Below are 12,130 nucleotides of genomic sequence, written 5' to 3'. Positions count from 1 at the left end.
ATGCTGAACCAGGGGGCTCGCTTGTTTCGCCACCGGGTGGTAGCCCTCTGGGCCCCGCATGCTGCGGCACAGACATCTACGCTTCCCAAGTCACCGCCTCAAGTTGCTGTTGCGGCTGCTGCTGCAGCACAGAAACCCCTGCCTCCTCCTCCTTCGCTGGACTTGGAGAACGGGAAGGTTTTTCATCTCAAGAGCAACTGGGAGCTCATGCGTGGACTTCTGGTCTTCCTGCTGTGCTCCTCCCCATGGCTGGTCCAGAAAGCGCCCACGGTGAGGCAAGGAATGGCTTGGATCTTGACCCACACAGAGGCGGTCCTTTCATGAGGCGAGGGGAGGTGGTTGCCTCAGGCGGTGGCTTATTGGGGTGCCAGTAGGGCAGCAAGATGTCCTCTGCCACTGCCACCAGAGCAGCTCTTTGGGACTGAGTGAGTGTGAGATAACAGAGAAGGCTGACCTCCTCTCCTCACATGCCTTGCAAAGCTTGCAAGAAGTACTAGGAGAGAGAGGAGGAAGCTGCTGGCAACCTTCCCTCCTCCACCCACCGGCCCCTGCAACACTTTCAAAGGTTGTAAGGGTTGGTTTGAAGGGGGCTGGCCCCCATCAAGGGCATGGGGCAAGGCAGCATTTGGCACCTCACCTCAGTTGCCGCAATACCTTGGGTCAGTTCTGAGCCCACAACCCACACACCCAAATGATTCTTTCTCAATCACCATCACCACAAGGGGGTGCCCCACAGTGCTATGTTGCGATTGAGAGGCAGAGTCTTTGGGTCAAGCTGTGGGACGGCTAATTCTATTTTTTTGAAAAGAGTCTTGTGGCACCTCAAAGATAGTTATTGGACTACAATGCCCATCATTCTTGCCACAATGGGCAAAGGCCATTGTGGTGGGGATGCTGGGAGTTGTAGTCCAACAGCATCTGGGGACTCAAGGTTGGGAACCTCTGGACTAACAGATTTATTGTGGCATCAGTTCTCACAGCCTAGAGTTCACCCCTTCGGGTGCATTAAAGCTTCTCCTCAACGGCTAGATACATGAAGTTTGTAGATTCTGTGAAGTGGGCTCTAGTCCCTGAAAGCTTGTACCAAAGCAAATAGTCTTTAGGGAGCCATACAACTCTTTTTCTTGCCATGTTTGCTGCAAGAGGCCAACATGGCGACCCCTCTGGGATTTCTCCACTAAGCTTCTATTTCCCTCTGCTCCTCCAAGCTCCTTTCCATCTCCCGACGGGTTCTGGGCCGCCGGCTCTGGGGCTCCATTCTCCGTCTCACACTCTACGGACAGTTTGTGGCTGGTGAGAGCCAAAAAGAGATCAAAGGCACGCTGCAGCGGCTCCAGCATTTGGGGGTCCGTCCTCTCCTTGCTGTTCCTATTGAGGAAGACGTGGGGCAGGCCAAGGAAGGGTGAGTCTTGAAGGCAGGTAGAGGGGGAAGGATTGAGACAGCAGAAGGTAGGTTGTGTGTTGATATAGCAGTGGGGGAGAGGGGGACCAGACGAGGAACACCCCAGATGCTCTCCTAAGGGGTGGGAAGACTATCACATTATCTATCCCAAATTTAGATTTGGCTGGTTAGAAGGCTTGACAATAGCCCTGTCCAGACATCATGCTGTACCTATGTCCAGATGTCTGTACACACACACACATTTTTTGTATGAATGAATAGCTATAGTAATGTAGGGATGTGCACAAAACCAGTTTTACCGGTTCAGTTTAGGTCCCACTGCTGGCCCTGGCTACTCTGGAGGAGACCGGTGGGAAGTGGGAGCTGCTGTGCCCCCCACCTCTGTGGTCACCACCATCCACCGCCCGCCCCCCCCAGCCGCCACCACCAATGATAGTACTTGTAAGTACTAACTGCTCCCTCCTGCCCCCCACCCCAGGCTTAGGGAAGCCTCCCTGCCCCTTTACCAATAGGGCTCCGAACTGATTCGGTTCGAACTTGGATCGGCTGAGGCCGGTCTGGTTTGACCCCAAACCTGTCAAGCCGAGCTGGTTTGACATCAAGCCCAGCTTCAACTGAGCCAGCTCGCACACCCCTATAGTAATGATGGGAGTTGTAGTCCAACCACATCTGGACACCAGAGGTTGAGAACCCCTGGACTAACAGATTTACTGTATTTACCTGAATCAAAGCATTAAAGCTTCTCAATTGCTTAATATATGAAGTTAATTAGCAGATCTTTGAAGCAGGCTCTATTCTTGGATTCATTTAAAAACTGAATGCTGGCACAGACCCCTGAAATGCAGGATACAGAAGCACTATTCAGACACTCTGTTGTACTGTGTTCAGATGGCTGTACACACATACAGACCCCCTGAAATGCAGGATACAGATAGGAAGTGTACTGCTGTACCTGTGTTCTGCATTACATGCAAGAATAACTGTATCTACATACAGATCTGTACATGTGTACACAGATTGTATGAGTGTTAAACATAACATGTGAATAAAGTTCTTGTCAAATAACAGAGAGGTCAGAAGGGGTACATCCCAATAGAGTTGACAGCTCTGACTAAAGCTATTGCTGGAGATTTGTCTCTAATATTTTGCACAATATCAAGACATTAAAATCTCCAGGATTGTTTTCAATAATTGCCTGGAGATTGCTCCCCATTTCTGACAACTCCAGGCCAATGCTGGAAAGTTGGCAACTGTACATCTCTAGATTTTATGATGCCCTTCTTAGCTATTGTCCTTAGAAGGCTATGGGGAACCTTGATTTGAATACAATCAAGGTCCCCCATAGCCTAGTTCAGGTTAAGTCTAGTTCAGGGATTCTCAGAGGGTCCACAGATGTTGTTGGACGACAGCATCATTCCCAGCCACAATGCCCCTCCCCCCACCCGCATTGTTGTGGTAATGCAACATCTGGAGACCCAAATCTGGGGATCCACCATGGACTGGTGGATCTCACGAAGGATCTCCCTCCCCCCCCACACCTCCCCCCCATATTTCAAGGCCTGCTTTCCGTGACTTTGCCTGGAGGTTTTGTGTGTTGCTGGTAAATGTGAGTCACATTTCCTTTCTTTGTTATTAATTCATTGCCTAGCTAGCACTTGGGTGGCTGTGTGATGGTTAAGGTGTATGTGCTCCTAATGAGGCAACTCACACGTTTTCACCACTGGGTGGGTGGGATTGCGGGGCGTCAGAATAAATTCTCATATGAATAAAGAAACATGATTCACACACCTCCTCCTGGTGTTTCCCAATAATGTGTGAAGCTGATCTTTATGTGTCTTCACAGCACAGTCTGTTCAGATCAGGAAGTGGTGGTAATGCAGACAACAGGAGCTAAAGGTAGCTTCACATTTTCACTGAGCACGTTGCAGCCACCTTTTATACATGCAGTAGTATACCAAGGGTTCTTAAAAATATATATAGTTACAAATTTAACTGACAAATGTTTTGAACCCTTTCTTTCTGCAAAACCCCCCAAAATAAAAGCAACCTAAGAACATACAGATCAGACCAAAGAACTGATAGATCTTGGTCCCAGATCAGATCATAGATCTATCAAATTCTGCATTTTGTTTCCCACAAAGGCCAGCTAGAAGCCTCTGGGAAGCTCATAGCTGGAGAAAAAGCCCTCCTCAGCTGTCCCCTCCCCACCAGCATTTGGAATTCTCTGGTATACTGCCACAGAACATGGAGGTTCCACCTAGCTATTATGGCTAGTGGCCAATGGTAGACCTATCCTAATGTGCCTAATTCCCTTTTAAAGCCATCTAAGGTAGTGTCCATCCCCACGTTCTATGGAAGTCTGTATGTATTGGGTTCTCAAACAAGGCTCTCCAGATGTTGTTGTACTATGATGATTCCCATAATCCCCAGCTACAATAGCTTTTGGTCATTATGACTGGGATGATGGGAGTTGTAATGCAACAGCACCTAGGGACCCATGTTTTGAGAATCCTAGATATATATCAAGCAAAACAATTCCCAATTCTCTATCCCAGAAACAAAAAGCCAAGGCAGAGGAAGGAATAGAGCTATTAAGACAATGCGGAGGAAGGAAGGAAGCTATGTAGATAAAGCCTGATTTGTTCTCAGAGGCTTCCATTTTGCTCTATGGGACCAAGAGTGACTCCATGATGCAACTGAAGTAGTGACCTTGATGGTGGAAGAAAGGGTAGAGAACTCTCCATCATCCTTCTCGCCAGCTACCAGCTAGACGGGCCTTCAGCTAATTTTCAGAAATCATCAGAAATGTATATTTAGGAACATTTTCCTTTAAGCACAATGAGCCGAGAAGAGGCTCCTGGAAAATTCAGAACAGCAGATTGAGAAATCTCACATTTACATTGAACTTTGAGGCCCCCTTCAGGGGTGGTCCAAGACATTTTGCTGCCTGAGATGAAGGGCAATATGACCTCAATGAGCAGCTTGCTCCAGCAGGGCGAGGAAGGACGGCAGCAGTGGATGGCACAGTGGCACCCATGAGGGTGGTGGCCCGGCTTTTGCTGTCCCCTCTGACCCTGCCTGCACTTGCATTTGAGGCAACCGCCTCACGCTGTCTCATAGAAGGGCTACCCCACTCTTCCTTCCATTTTGGAGACTGTTGCAAAAAGCATCAAGGATGCCAGCAGGAGGGCGGGGATAACAGAAAACTGAAGGTTGGCACTGAGAGGAATTAAGGAGAGGCAGAGGGCCTTGCTCTCAATGGACAGTGCAGTCACTGTGGCCCTTAAGTGAAGAGGCTGTGGTGATCTTCAGATGCCCGCATAAATTTACAGGGAAGAGGAGATCATGTGAAATCTCAAGAAGGGATTCTTTTGCTCTGTCTTGACCAGGGAGGGGTGGTATGATGAAAATGCCCGTGCCATGCTGACCTGCCTCGATCTGTCAGTCGGGGGTGCCACCAGTCCCATGATGCAGCTGAAGGTGACGGCCCTGATGGCTGCTGAACTCTGTGTAAGTATTGTGGGACAGGATGGCGGCTACTGGGACTTCACAGGCTGCAAAGTCTGAGCAGGTGTTTACAGCTGGGAGAGGATTCTGTGATTCCACAAGCAAACTGCTCGCTTGTATCCTCTTTATTAGGTACACAGCTTGCTATCCTGGAAATATTTGCTTTTTTTTTTTTTTTGGCAGTGCAAGTAAAGGCTCTGGTTATTCTAAGATGCTCTGGGCAATCCTATAATGGAGTTGTGCCAGTGTTGGAGTGACAGTGGAACCATACCTAAAGATTTGTTGGCATCAGGGTATTTCCTCCAAATCCTGTACTGCTCAGACTGGTTTATTGTTTCCCTCCTTAAGGATAGGTCTGTGCCCTTGTTATTCTTAGACTGTTATCCTGTCTTTCCATTTACAATACAAACAAAAATACAAACATAATTTTGTTTACGTATATTAGAACATTTATATCCCACCTTTCCAGTAAAGCTTGAGGTGGTTCCCAATGATGGTTAAATTAAATAGAAAATTGTAACAAAAATTACTACAAAATATAATAAACATTACAGCAAAAGCTGCAGAAAATATCCAAAATACTGAAAACAGTAGTCATACAAAAAATATGACTAATTAAAAGCCTGAAGAAAAAGCTACGTCTTCAATAACTGTCAGAAATAGACAGACTGAGTGCCAAACAGATCCCCCAGAGCAGGGAGTTCCACATCTTAGGAGCCACCACAGAGAAGGCTCTGCCACACACCACCACCACCAAAGCTTCGAAAAGTGTAGGCATATGCAAGAGCCTGTGATGCTAATGAATGGGCAGATACTAATGAACAGAAGACTCATTGGTACAGATTTTTAAACAATGGCTAAGATCCAGAGAAAGTTAGTCATGCAATGCTAATCTCTGGAAACAGTTTGTCTGTGACTAACCTAGGGCCCATTATAACAATGGGACTTAAGCATGACTAGCATCCTCTGGATTTAGCCCTATATCTAAGAACACATACTTAAAAGCGATAACAGCAGAACATAAGTTGTTACTTTATTTGGGTGTATAATTGATAATATGATTTTGTTTGGCATAATATTCTGCATATTAACAAAAATTAAAAACAAGAAATTGGTATCTTGAGAATCATTTTTTAAAAAAGAGAACAATTTCCTAATCCTTAAGTTAGGAATATAAATTGGGCATTGCCAAACTGTCCTTTTTAATTTCAATGGCACTACTTTGAGTAATTTCCCTCCTGCTGTCAGCTAATAACTGAGATACTCCCAGAAGTACAAGCAAAGGGAGGGTTGATCAGCGATTCTGGAGGTCAGGCTTCATCATCCTGTATAGCTCTAGGGTGCTTTGATACTTCTTTGAAGGGAAAATCTTTCTGATCTTATTTGGAATCCCCCTTTCTTCTTCTCATCACAGAAGACTATTACCCTGAGGCTGCGAGAGCCAGAAGGCGTGTCAGACCTTACCATCCAGAGAGTTGTGACTCTCATGAAAGGAGAGGTGAGGTTCGCCCTTGCGTTTTGACCTTTTGGAGAGAATGACACTTTTTAAAATGCCTCTTCCCTCCCCCCTTCCTAGGAACTGAGCTTTGGCTGCCTGACCCAAGAAGAAAACCTGCATTTCCAGAAATCGCTGCATCGGCTTAATTCTGTAGCACAGGTACAGGAAACGAAGCCGCCCAGAATGCTGACTTGCAGGAGATGGGGTGGGGGTGGGAGTGCAAAATGCAAGGGGGGCTGGGTAGAAAGTGAGGAAGGAATATCCATGCCTCTAATAGTCTTATGACGTGCTGTCCTGCTTCCCTGAGCATTGAGAAGTTCCAGAAGCAACATTACCTGGGTTGAGTTTCCAGTAGATGAGACTAGAGAACACTGGAGAGTTTCTGGCTGTGTTTTTATGACCCAGAAAGCTAGTCTGAGGAGTGACCAGCTAAGATTCAGAACCACAGGCATTCACGAAAACCGTGGTGAAAATCCCGGCTGGAGGACTGGGGGAGTGATCGTGTGCAAGGAGGAATTGCAGCTGGGTGCTTGGTGGCACCACTGTAGGTCAAATTGAAGACTTAGCAATGTTGGCTCAGCACAGCACTCAACGATGATTCCCCATTGCACACGATCATGTCCCGGTCCCCCAGCTGGGATTTCCGCCAGGGTTTTCGGGAGCACACATCATTCTGAATCTTAGCTGACCCCTCCCCAGGCTAACTTTCTGAATTTTAAGAACACGGCCACAGTGTCTTTGTAAGGTTTGCATCTGATGATGTGGCCTGTAATCCACAAAAGCTGAAATAAATGTGTTAGTGCTACAAGAGCAGCGGGGAAATGCTTGACTCACAAGCAGAAGGTTGCCAATTCGAATCCCTGCTGGTACAGTACTGAGCAGCAGTGATACAGGAAGATGCTGAAAGGCATCATCTCATACTGCGTGGCAGGAGGCAATAGTAAACCCCTCCTGTATTCTACCAAAGAAAACCACAGGGCTCTGTGGGTGCCAGGAGTCAAAATTGACTCGACGGCACACTTTACCTTTACTTTACAAGACTTTTTATTGTTTTTTCTGCGACAAACTAACACAACTACCCTTCTGGAATTTGTAATATTTGATTTATTTTACGAATATGCAAGCAGGACACAAGCGGAGGTGAACAGGAACCCCTACAAGGTAGAAGATCTTACCAAGAGCAACTTAGGCAGTTGTATTCCCGCACACACTCAGCTTCAGCTCACTCCAGCTGGAATCACTCAGTTCTCTCAGTTCTCATTGCAGCTTTCAAAACTGTCAAACCTGCCTCCGTGTACCCTGCTCTCTCATCTATTCGTTCCCTCAGCTAGAGCAGCACCTTCTTTCCTGAGCTTGGATGGATATACCATTCAAAAACACCAAGAGATCCCTCACCTACCAGGAAACCACTCTCAAACCATTAGCTCCGACTGATGAAACAGCAAGTTGACCATTCTGGGGTATTAACCAAATATCTGCTTAACGAAGGAAAGGTGTCTAAAGGAACTGACAACACTATGGCTGTCTGGCTGAAAGAAACAATGAATTTGTATTCTGTGTAGTGCTCCACATCACTAAGGTTACAGGCTAAAGAGGCATCACCTTGTAGAAGTGGTAGGAAGGCTACTCACAAGCACTGCTAGCCTTAATCCTCATCCTTTTGGTTTGGGAGAATCCTGGTAGCATATTGCCACTTATCCAAATGTAAACTTTTCATGGGTAGTGTGAAACCTTCAACTAATAATCCAGGTACCAGAAAGCAATGTCACCTGTCAAATGTAATCCCTCTTTATCAAGGTGTCTTTCCTCTCCTTTCTTAGTATGCTGTAGAAAAAGGGGTCCGTGTTCTGGTGGATGCTGAGTACACATACATTAACCCTGCCCTGACACTAGTCACCATGGCAATGATGGCTGTGTGCAATACCAAGAACCCATGGATTTGGAACACATATCAGGCATATCTCAAGGTGGGTCCTCTTCCAGAAACAGCCTTCTGTTCGCCACATTTCTAGAAGTAAAGGGATCCACTCTAGCCTCACCAACTCAATGATCCTGGAAGATGCTTTTGTGTGTTGCTCTCCTCTAGCCGCTATTTTGTCTTTGACTGCTGTCTTTCTTCAGGACACTCAAGAACGGATAAAACAGGACGTGGCCTTCACTGAGCATTTGGACATCTGTTTTGGGGTGAAACTGGTAAGGGGAGCTTATATGGAGAAGGAACGGAAACTGGCGAAGGAAAAAGGCTACCCCGATCCTGTGCATCCCAGCTGGGAGGCTACCAACAACAGGCAAGGACTCTTTCCCCACAGTTCTGTTCCTCAATTCTACTGATCTTGAATATGAGCTATGACTGAGGAGATATGCTTCCTGTCGGAGGTCCCTCCATCATGCTGATGTTCATTCCTTTCCCCTTGGGATATAGTTACCAGCGCTGTCTGGATTTTGCCTTGGATCGAGTGGCTGCAGCCAGAGGCAGGTTTGAGCTGATAGTTGCCACACACAATGAAGCTTCAGTGATGCATGCTGTACAAAGGTATGAGGAGCTAGAAGGGGGTGGGAATGTTGTGGTTCTGGGTCTGTCTTCCTGTTTCATTGCCTATTAAAATGTTCCACACATCTTCAAGTATATTTGCCTTCTCTTTCTCTAACAGATTTCTGAATTAGACAGTGAAGGTATTATCTGAAAGCTGAGAGGGAGAGAAAAGCAATAGAGGAGAATCTACAACCTTTTAACCTGGGAAAGAACCCCTTCAAATATCCCTTCCTCCTAGGAGGGGTTGGGGAATAGCATTGCTTTCCCTTGCTTCAGGGAGGCTTCCTTGCCTCTGTGACATCAGCAGCCAATGTTCCAATCCCTACCCACATCTCAGGCCTATTAGCATACAACCAACAACACACCTCAGAGTTAAAGGAAGAAGCAGACTGCCGTCTCCAGAGGCAAGAATGAATGTGGACATTCAGAGGAGCAGAATAACCAACTTGCCCATCCTCTGGACAGATGACAGACACTAAGGTCATTCACACAACCAGCCCTACACGGGTAGGGCTGGCCAAGAGGAGCAGCAGGATCGGTCCCAATCCTGGTGAGCTTCAACTGGGTAGCCCGGGTTTTTTACCCAGGCTAAAAGTGAGGGAGAAGAGTGCGCTCCCTCCCAGTTCTGTGGACACACAGGCTGCCTACAGCCTGAACATCCAGAGAACTGAGTGGCAGGAGTGCCCAGCAGCAGGGAAATCCCCAATGCACCGTGCTCTTCGCACCATCTTTTGTGGGATGCCAAAGGAGTCAATCCTCCGCATCCTGGCTCTGCTGCTCACCACAACACCACTTGGGCTACCGCATGCTCATGAACACTTCATGCTCATGTGTGGGGAGGCAGGCAGGAGCCTGCCTCTCCACTAGCCCTTCCCAGGCCTGGCTAAGTTGATCATGTGAACGTTACTGTGTTGGGGATCCCCTGATGTAGTAGATAACTGTGTTGGACTTTGGGGAGACCTGGATTCAAATCCCACTTGGATCATTAAGCTCACAGTGCTGGTCACTAGGACTCAAGATTTTTGTGAAAATAAAGGCAGGAGAGAGAAAACTTGTATTGCTGCTCTGAGGGCAAGATGGAATAAAATGTAATAAATGATTAGTTTCTTACAGCAAACATGTAAACAGGATCCTTATTCTAATCCCCACATTATAAATGGGGTGGGGGCGGTGGGCTGAAAATAAGAGATAGTTGCAAGGAACCTGCCATTAAACCAGCAAATAAATTTATGGGAGAGTTGGAATCTGCATCATGGCTTCCTGCTGCTTCTGTATTCTTTGCTATGCTATATCTGGGTACTTAACCAATCACTGATATGTGCTTGTTTTATATCCATTTTAAGGATGGCAGAGATGGGCATCAACAAGAATGCTGGACCTGTCAGCTTTGGGCAGCTTCTGGGCATGTGCGACCAGGTTTCTTTGGCATTAGGTAAGAGCTGGTCCATGTCGATTTTTCCATCATCACAATTTCCTCCGTTCTTTCTGTGATATGTCATCTCTTTTTTCAAATCTTCTGCCCAAACCTAGGTCAGGCAGGTTATGCCATCTACAAATCCATCCCCTATGGCTCAGTGGAAGAAGTGATCCCATACCTGATCCGCCGTGCTCATGAGAACCAGAGCGTCCTCCTTGGCATCCGGAAGGAGAGAGATCTGTTGCGTTTGGAGCTGCGGAGACGGATTCTGAGACAGGCTTGAGTGAACCCAAGTATCCAGAAGAGCGACTTCCAGCTGCTTCATCCTGCACTCATGGAACCATGAACCCGACAACGCAACCCACAAAAGATTTCATACTCTTCAAAATCACTTCAGTTACTTTCTCCAGTGCACCAAACCCAGAGCCCTTCTGTTTCTCTGTAATGGAGATTTACCTTAGCTCTCTCTTTTGAAACAGAGTCCTCAAAGAAAAATATTGATATTTGTACATCATATTAGTTTTTCACCTCCTGCCACCTTCATCATCAGAAGATTCTTAGTAATAGATCCCCCTGGCTGAGTGTTGGTCATGTTGCCCTCATCAAAAATAGATGCCTTAAACTGATGGACTGTCACCCACAAGGGGATCGTCAATCAAGTTCTGCTGGATAGTAGGGCTGCTACTGCTGCCATTTTGTTTTTGTTTTTGTTTTGTTTTTTTAAGTTTTAGCAGCCAAAGAAAAATGATTTTTAACTTCCGCCCTTGTTTGTGGTGCCAACATACTTAAGCAATATGAGTGGGGGGTCTGGCCGCAACACAGAGATAGAATAAGACTTGAGTAACACACACACATACCCTGGTTTCCTGTTTTATTTGGACTCTCCATTTTACATTGTTAGATGCAGGGAAGCACAACACATCTGCAAACAAGTGAAAGGAGTAAAAGGTGCATCTGAATTCAACTGAGTGCAGAATTTGGGTATGAGTGTTGAATTTAGTGGGTGGGGGATGGGTGGATTATGGAGGTGGCAATTTAACTAGATTTGCCTTTACAGCAACCCTTACTGTATGTCTTGTAGGGGATCTTATTTTGCTGTACTATCTGAATTCCACATGAATGTGTAATGATTCTTGGTGAATTGGAGGATTCTGGGAAACTAGCTGGTCCGGCACAGAGCATCTGCACGCTAGTTCTCTCTGCCTTTAACCCCACCAGCTGATCCGCTCCCCTGCCCCACTTCCCCCCTCCACCGCCTTAAGGGGTGGTGGCAGAGGCAGCTAAAGCTCTTTCTGTAGGTCCTCCTGCCACCCAAATGACAGGTTGGGCCATTTGTGGGAATGGCAGCAGAGACAGTGAAAGCTCTTTCTGTGGGCCTTCCTGCTGCCCAAATGACAGGTCAGGACATTTCTGGCCCATTTCGGGGTTTTCTGTGCACAGGCAGAGCCCCCAAATTGACTGAAATTTGGCGGGCGGGGAAATTTGGCGGCGGGGAGTAAAACAGGGCCTCTCTCTTTCGTTGCAATGGGAATTCACATTTGATCTCCCTTCTGAAACTGAGTCCACAAAGGAAAATATTGGGAACTATCAATCTTGATTCTTCACTTCCTGTCACCTTCATCAGTAGATTCCTTCATCAAAAATTTCTCAGGAACGCGTTCTGCTGGCTGAATGATGCTAATGTTGCCCTCACCAAGAGTAGAGGCCTTCAGCTGGTGAATTTGTCATCAACCACATTGGAGGTCACCATCTAAGCTTCACTGCCTTATGAGG

The 12,130-nt window shown here is 46.8% G+C and overlaps 1 protein-coding gene across 1 annotated transcript; it reads left to right on the top strand.

Annotated features, from left to right (window-relative positions):
• Positions 1-10,759, top strand: PRODH2 (proline dehydrogenase 2). The gene is made up of 10 exons (XM_053264316.1): positions 1-270; positions 1,209-1,402; positions 4,792-4,912; positions 6,324-6,407; positions 6,486-6,566; positions 8,228-8,374; positions 8,529-8,695; positions 8,830-8,940; positions 10,284-10,372; positions 10,471-10,759. Exons 1-10 carry the CDS (start codon positions 1-3, stop codon positions 10,638-10,640), a joined length of 1,434 nt encoding a protein of 477 aa, XP_053120291.1. The 3' UTR covers positions 10,641-10,759.
• The last annotated feature ends 1,371 nt before the right edge of the window (positions 10,760-12,130 follow it).

Source organism: Hemicordylus capensis, chromosome 6 (assembly GCF_027244095.1).
Source record: "Hemicordylus capensis ecotype Gifberg chromosome 6, rHemCap1.1.pri, whole genome shotgun sequence".
Lineage (NCBI taxonomy): Eukaryota > Metazoa > Chordata > Lepidosauria > Squamata > Cordylidae > Hemicordylus > Hemicordylus capensis.
This window is presented reverse-complemented; position numbering and strand designations above follow the sequence as displayed.

Coding starts and splice junctions, on each gene's coding strand:
- PRODH2 (XM_053264316.1), top strand. CDS start 1: ATGCTGAACCAGGGGGCTCGCTTGTTTCGCCACCGGGTGGTAGCCCTC. Junction 8,375..8,528: donor CATATCAGGCATATCTCAAG/GTGGGTCCTCTT, acceptor GTCTTTCTTCAG/GACACTCAAGAACGGATAAA. Junction 8,941..10,283: donor GTGATGCATGCTGTACAAAG/GTATGAGGAGCT, acceptor ATCCATTTTAAG/GATGGCAGAGATGGGCATCA.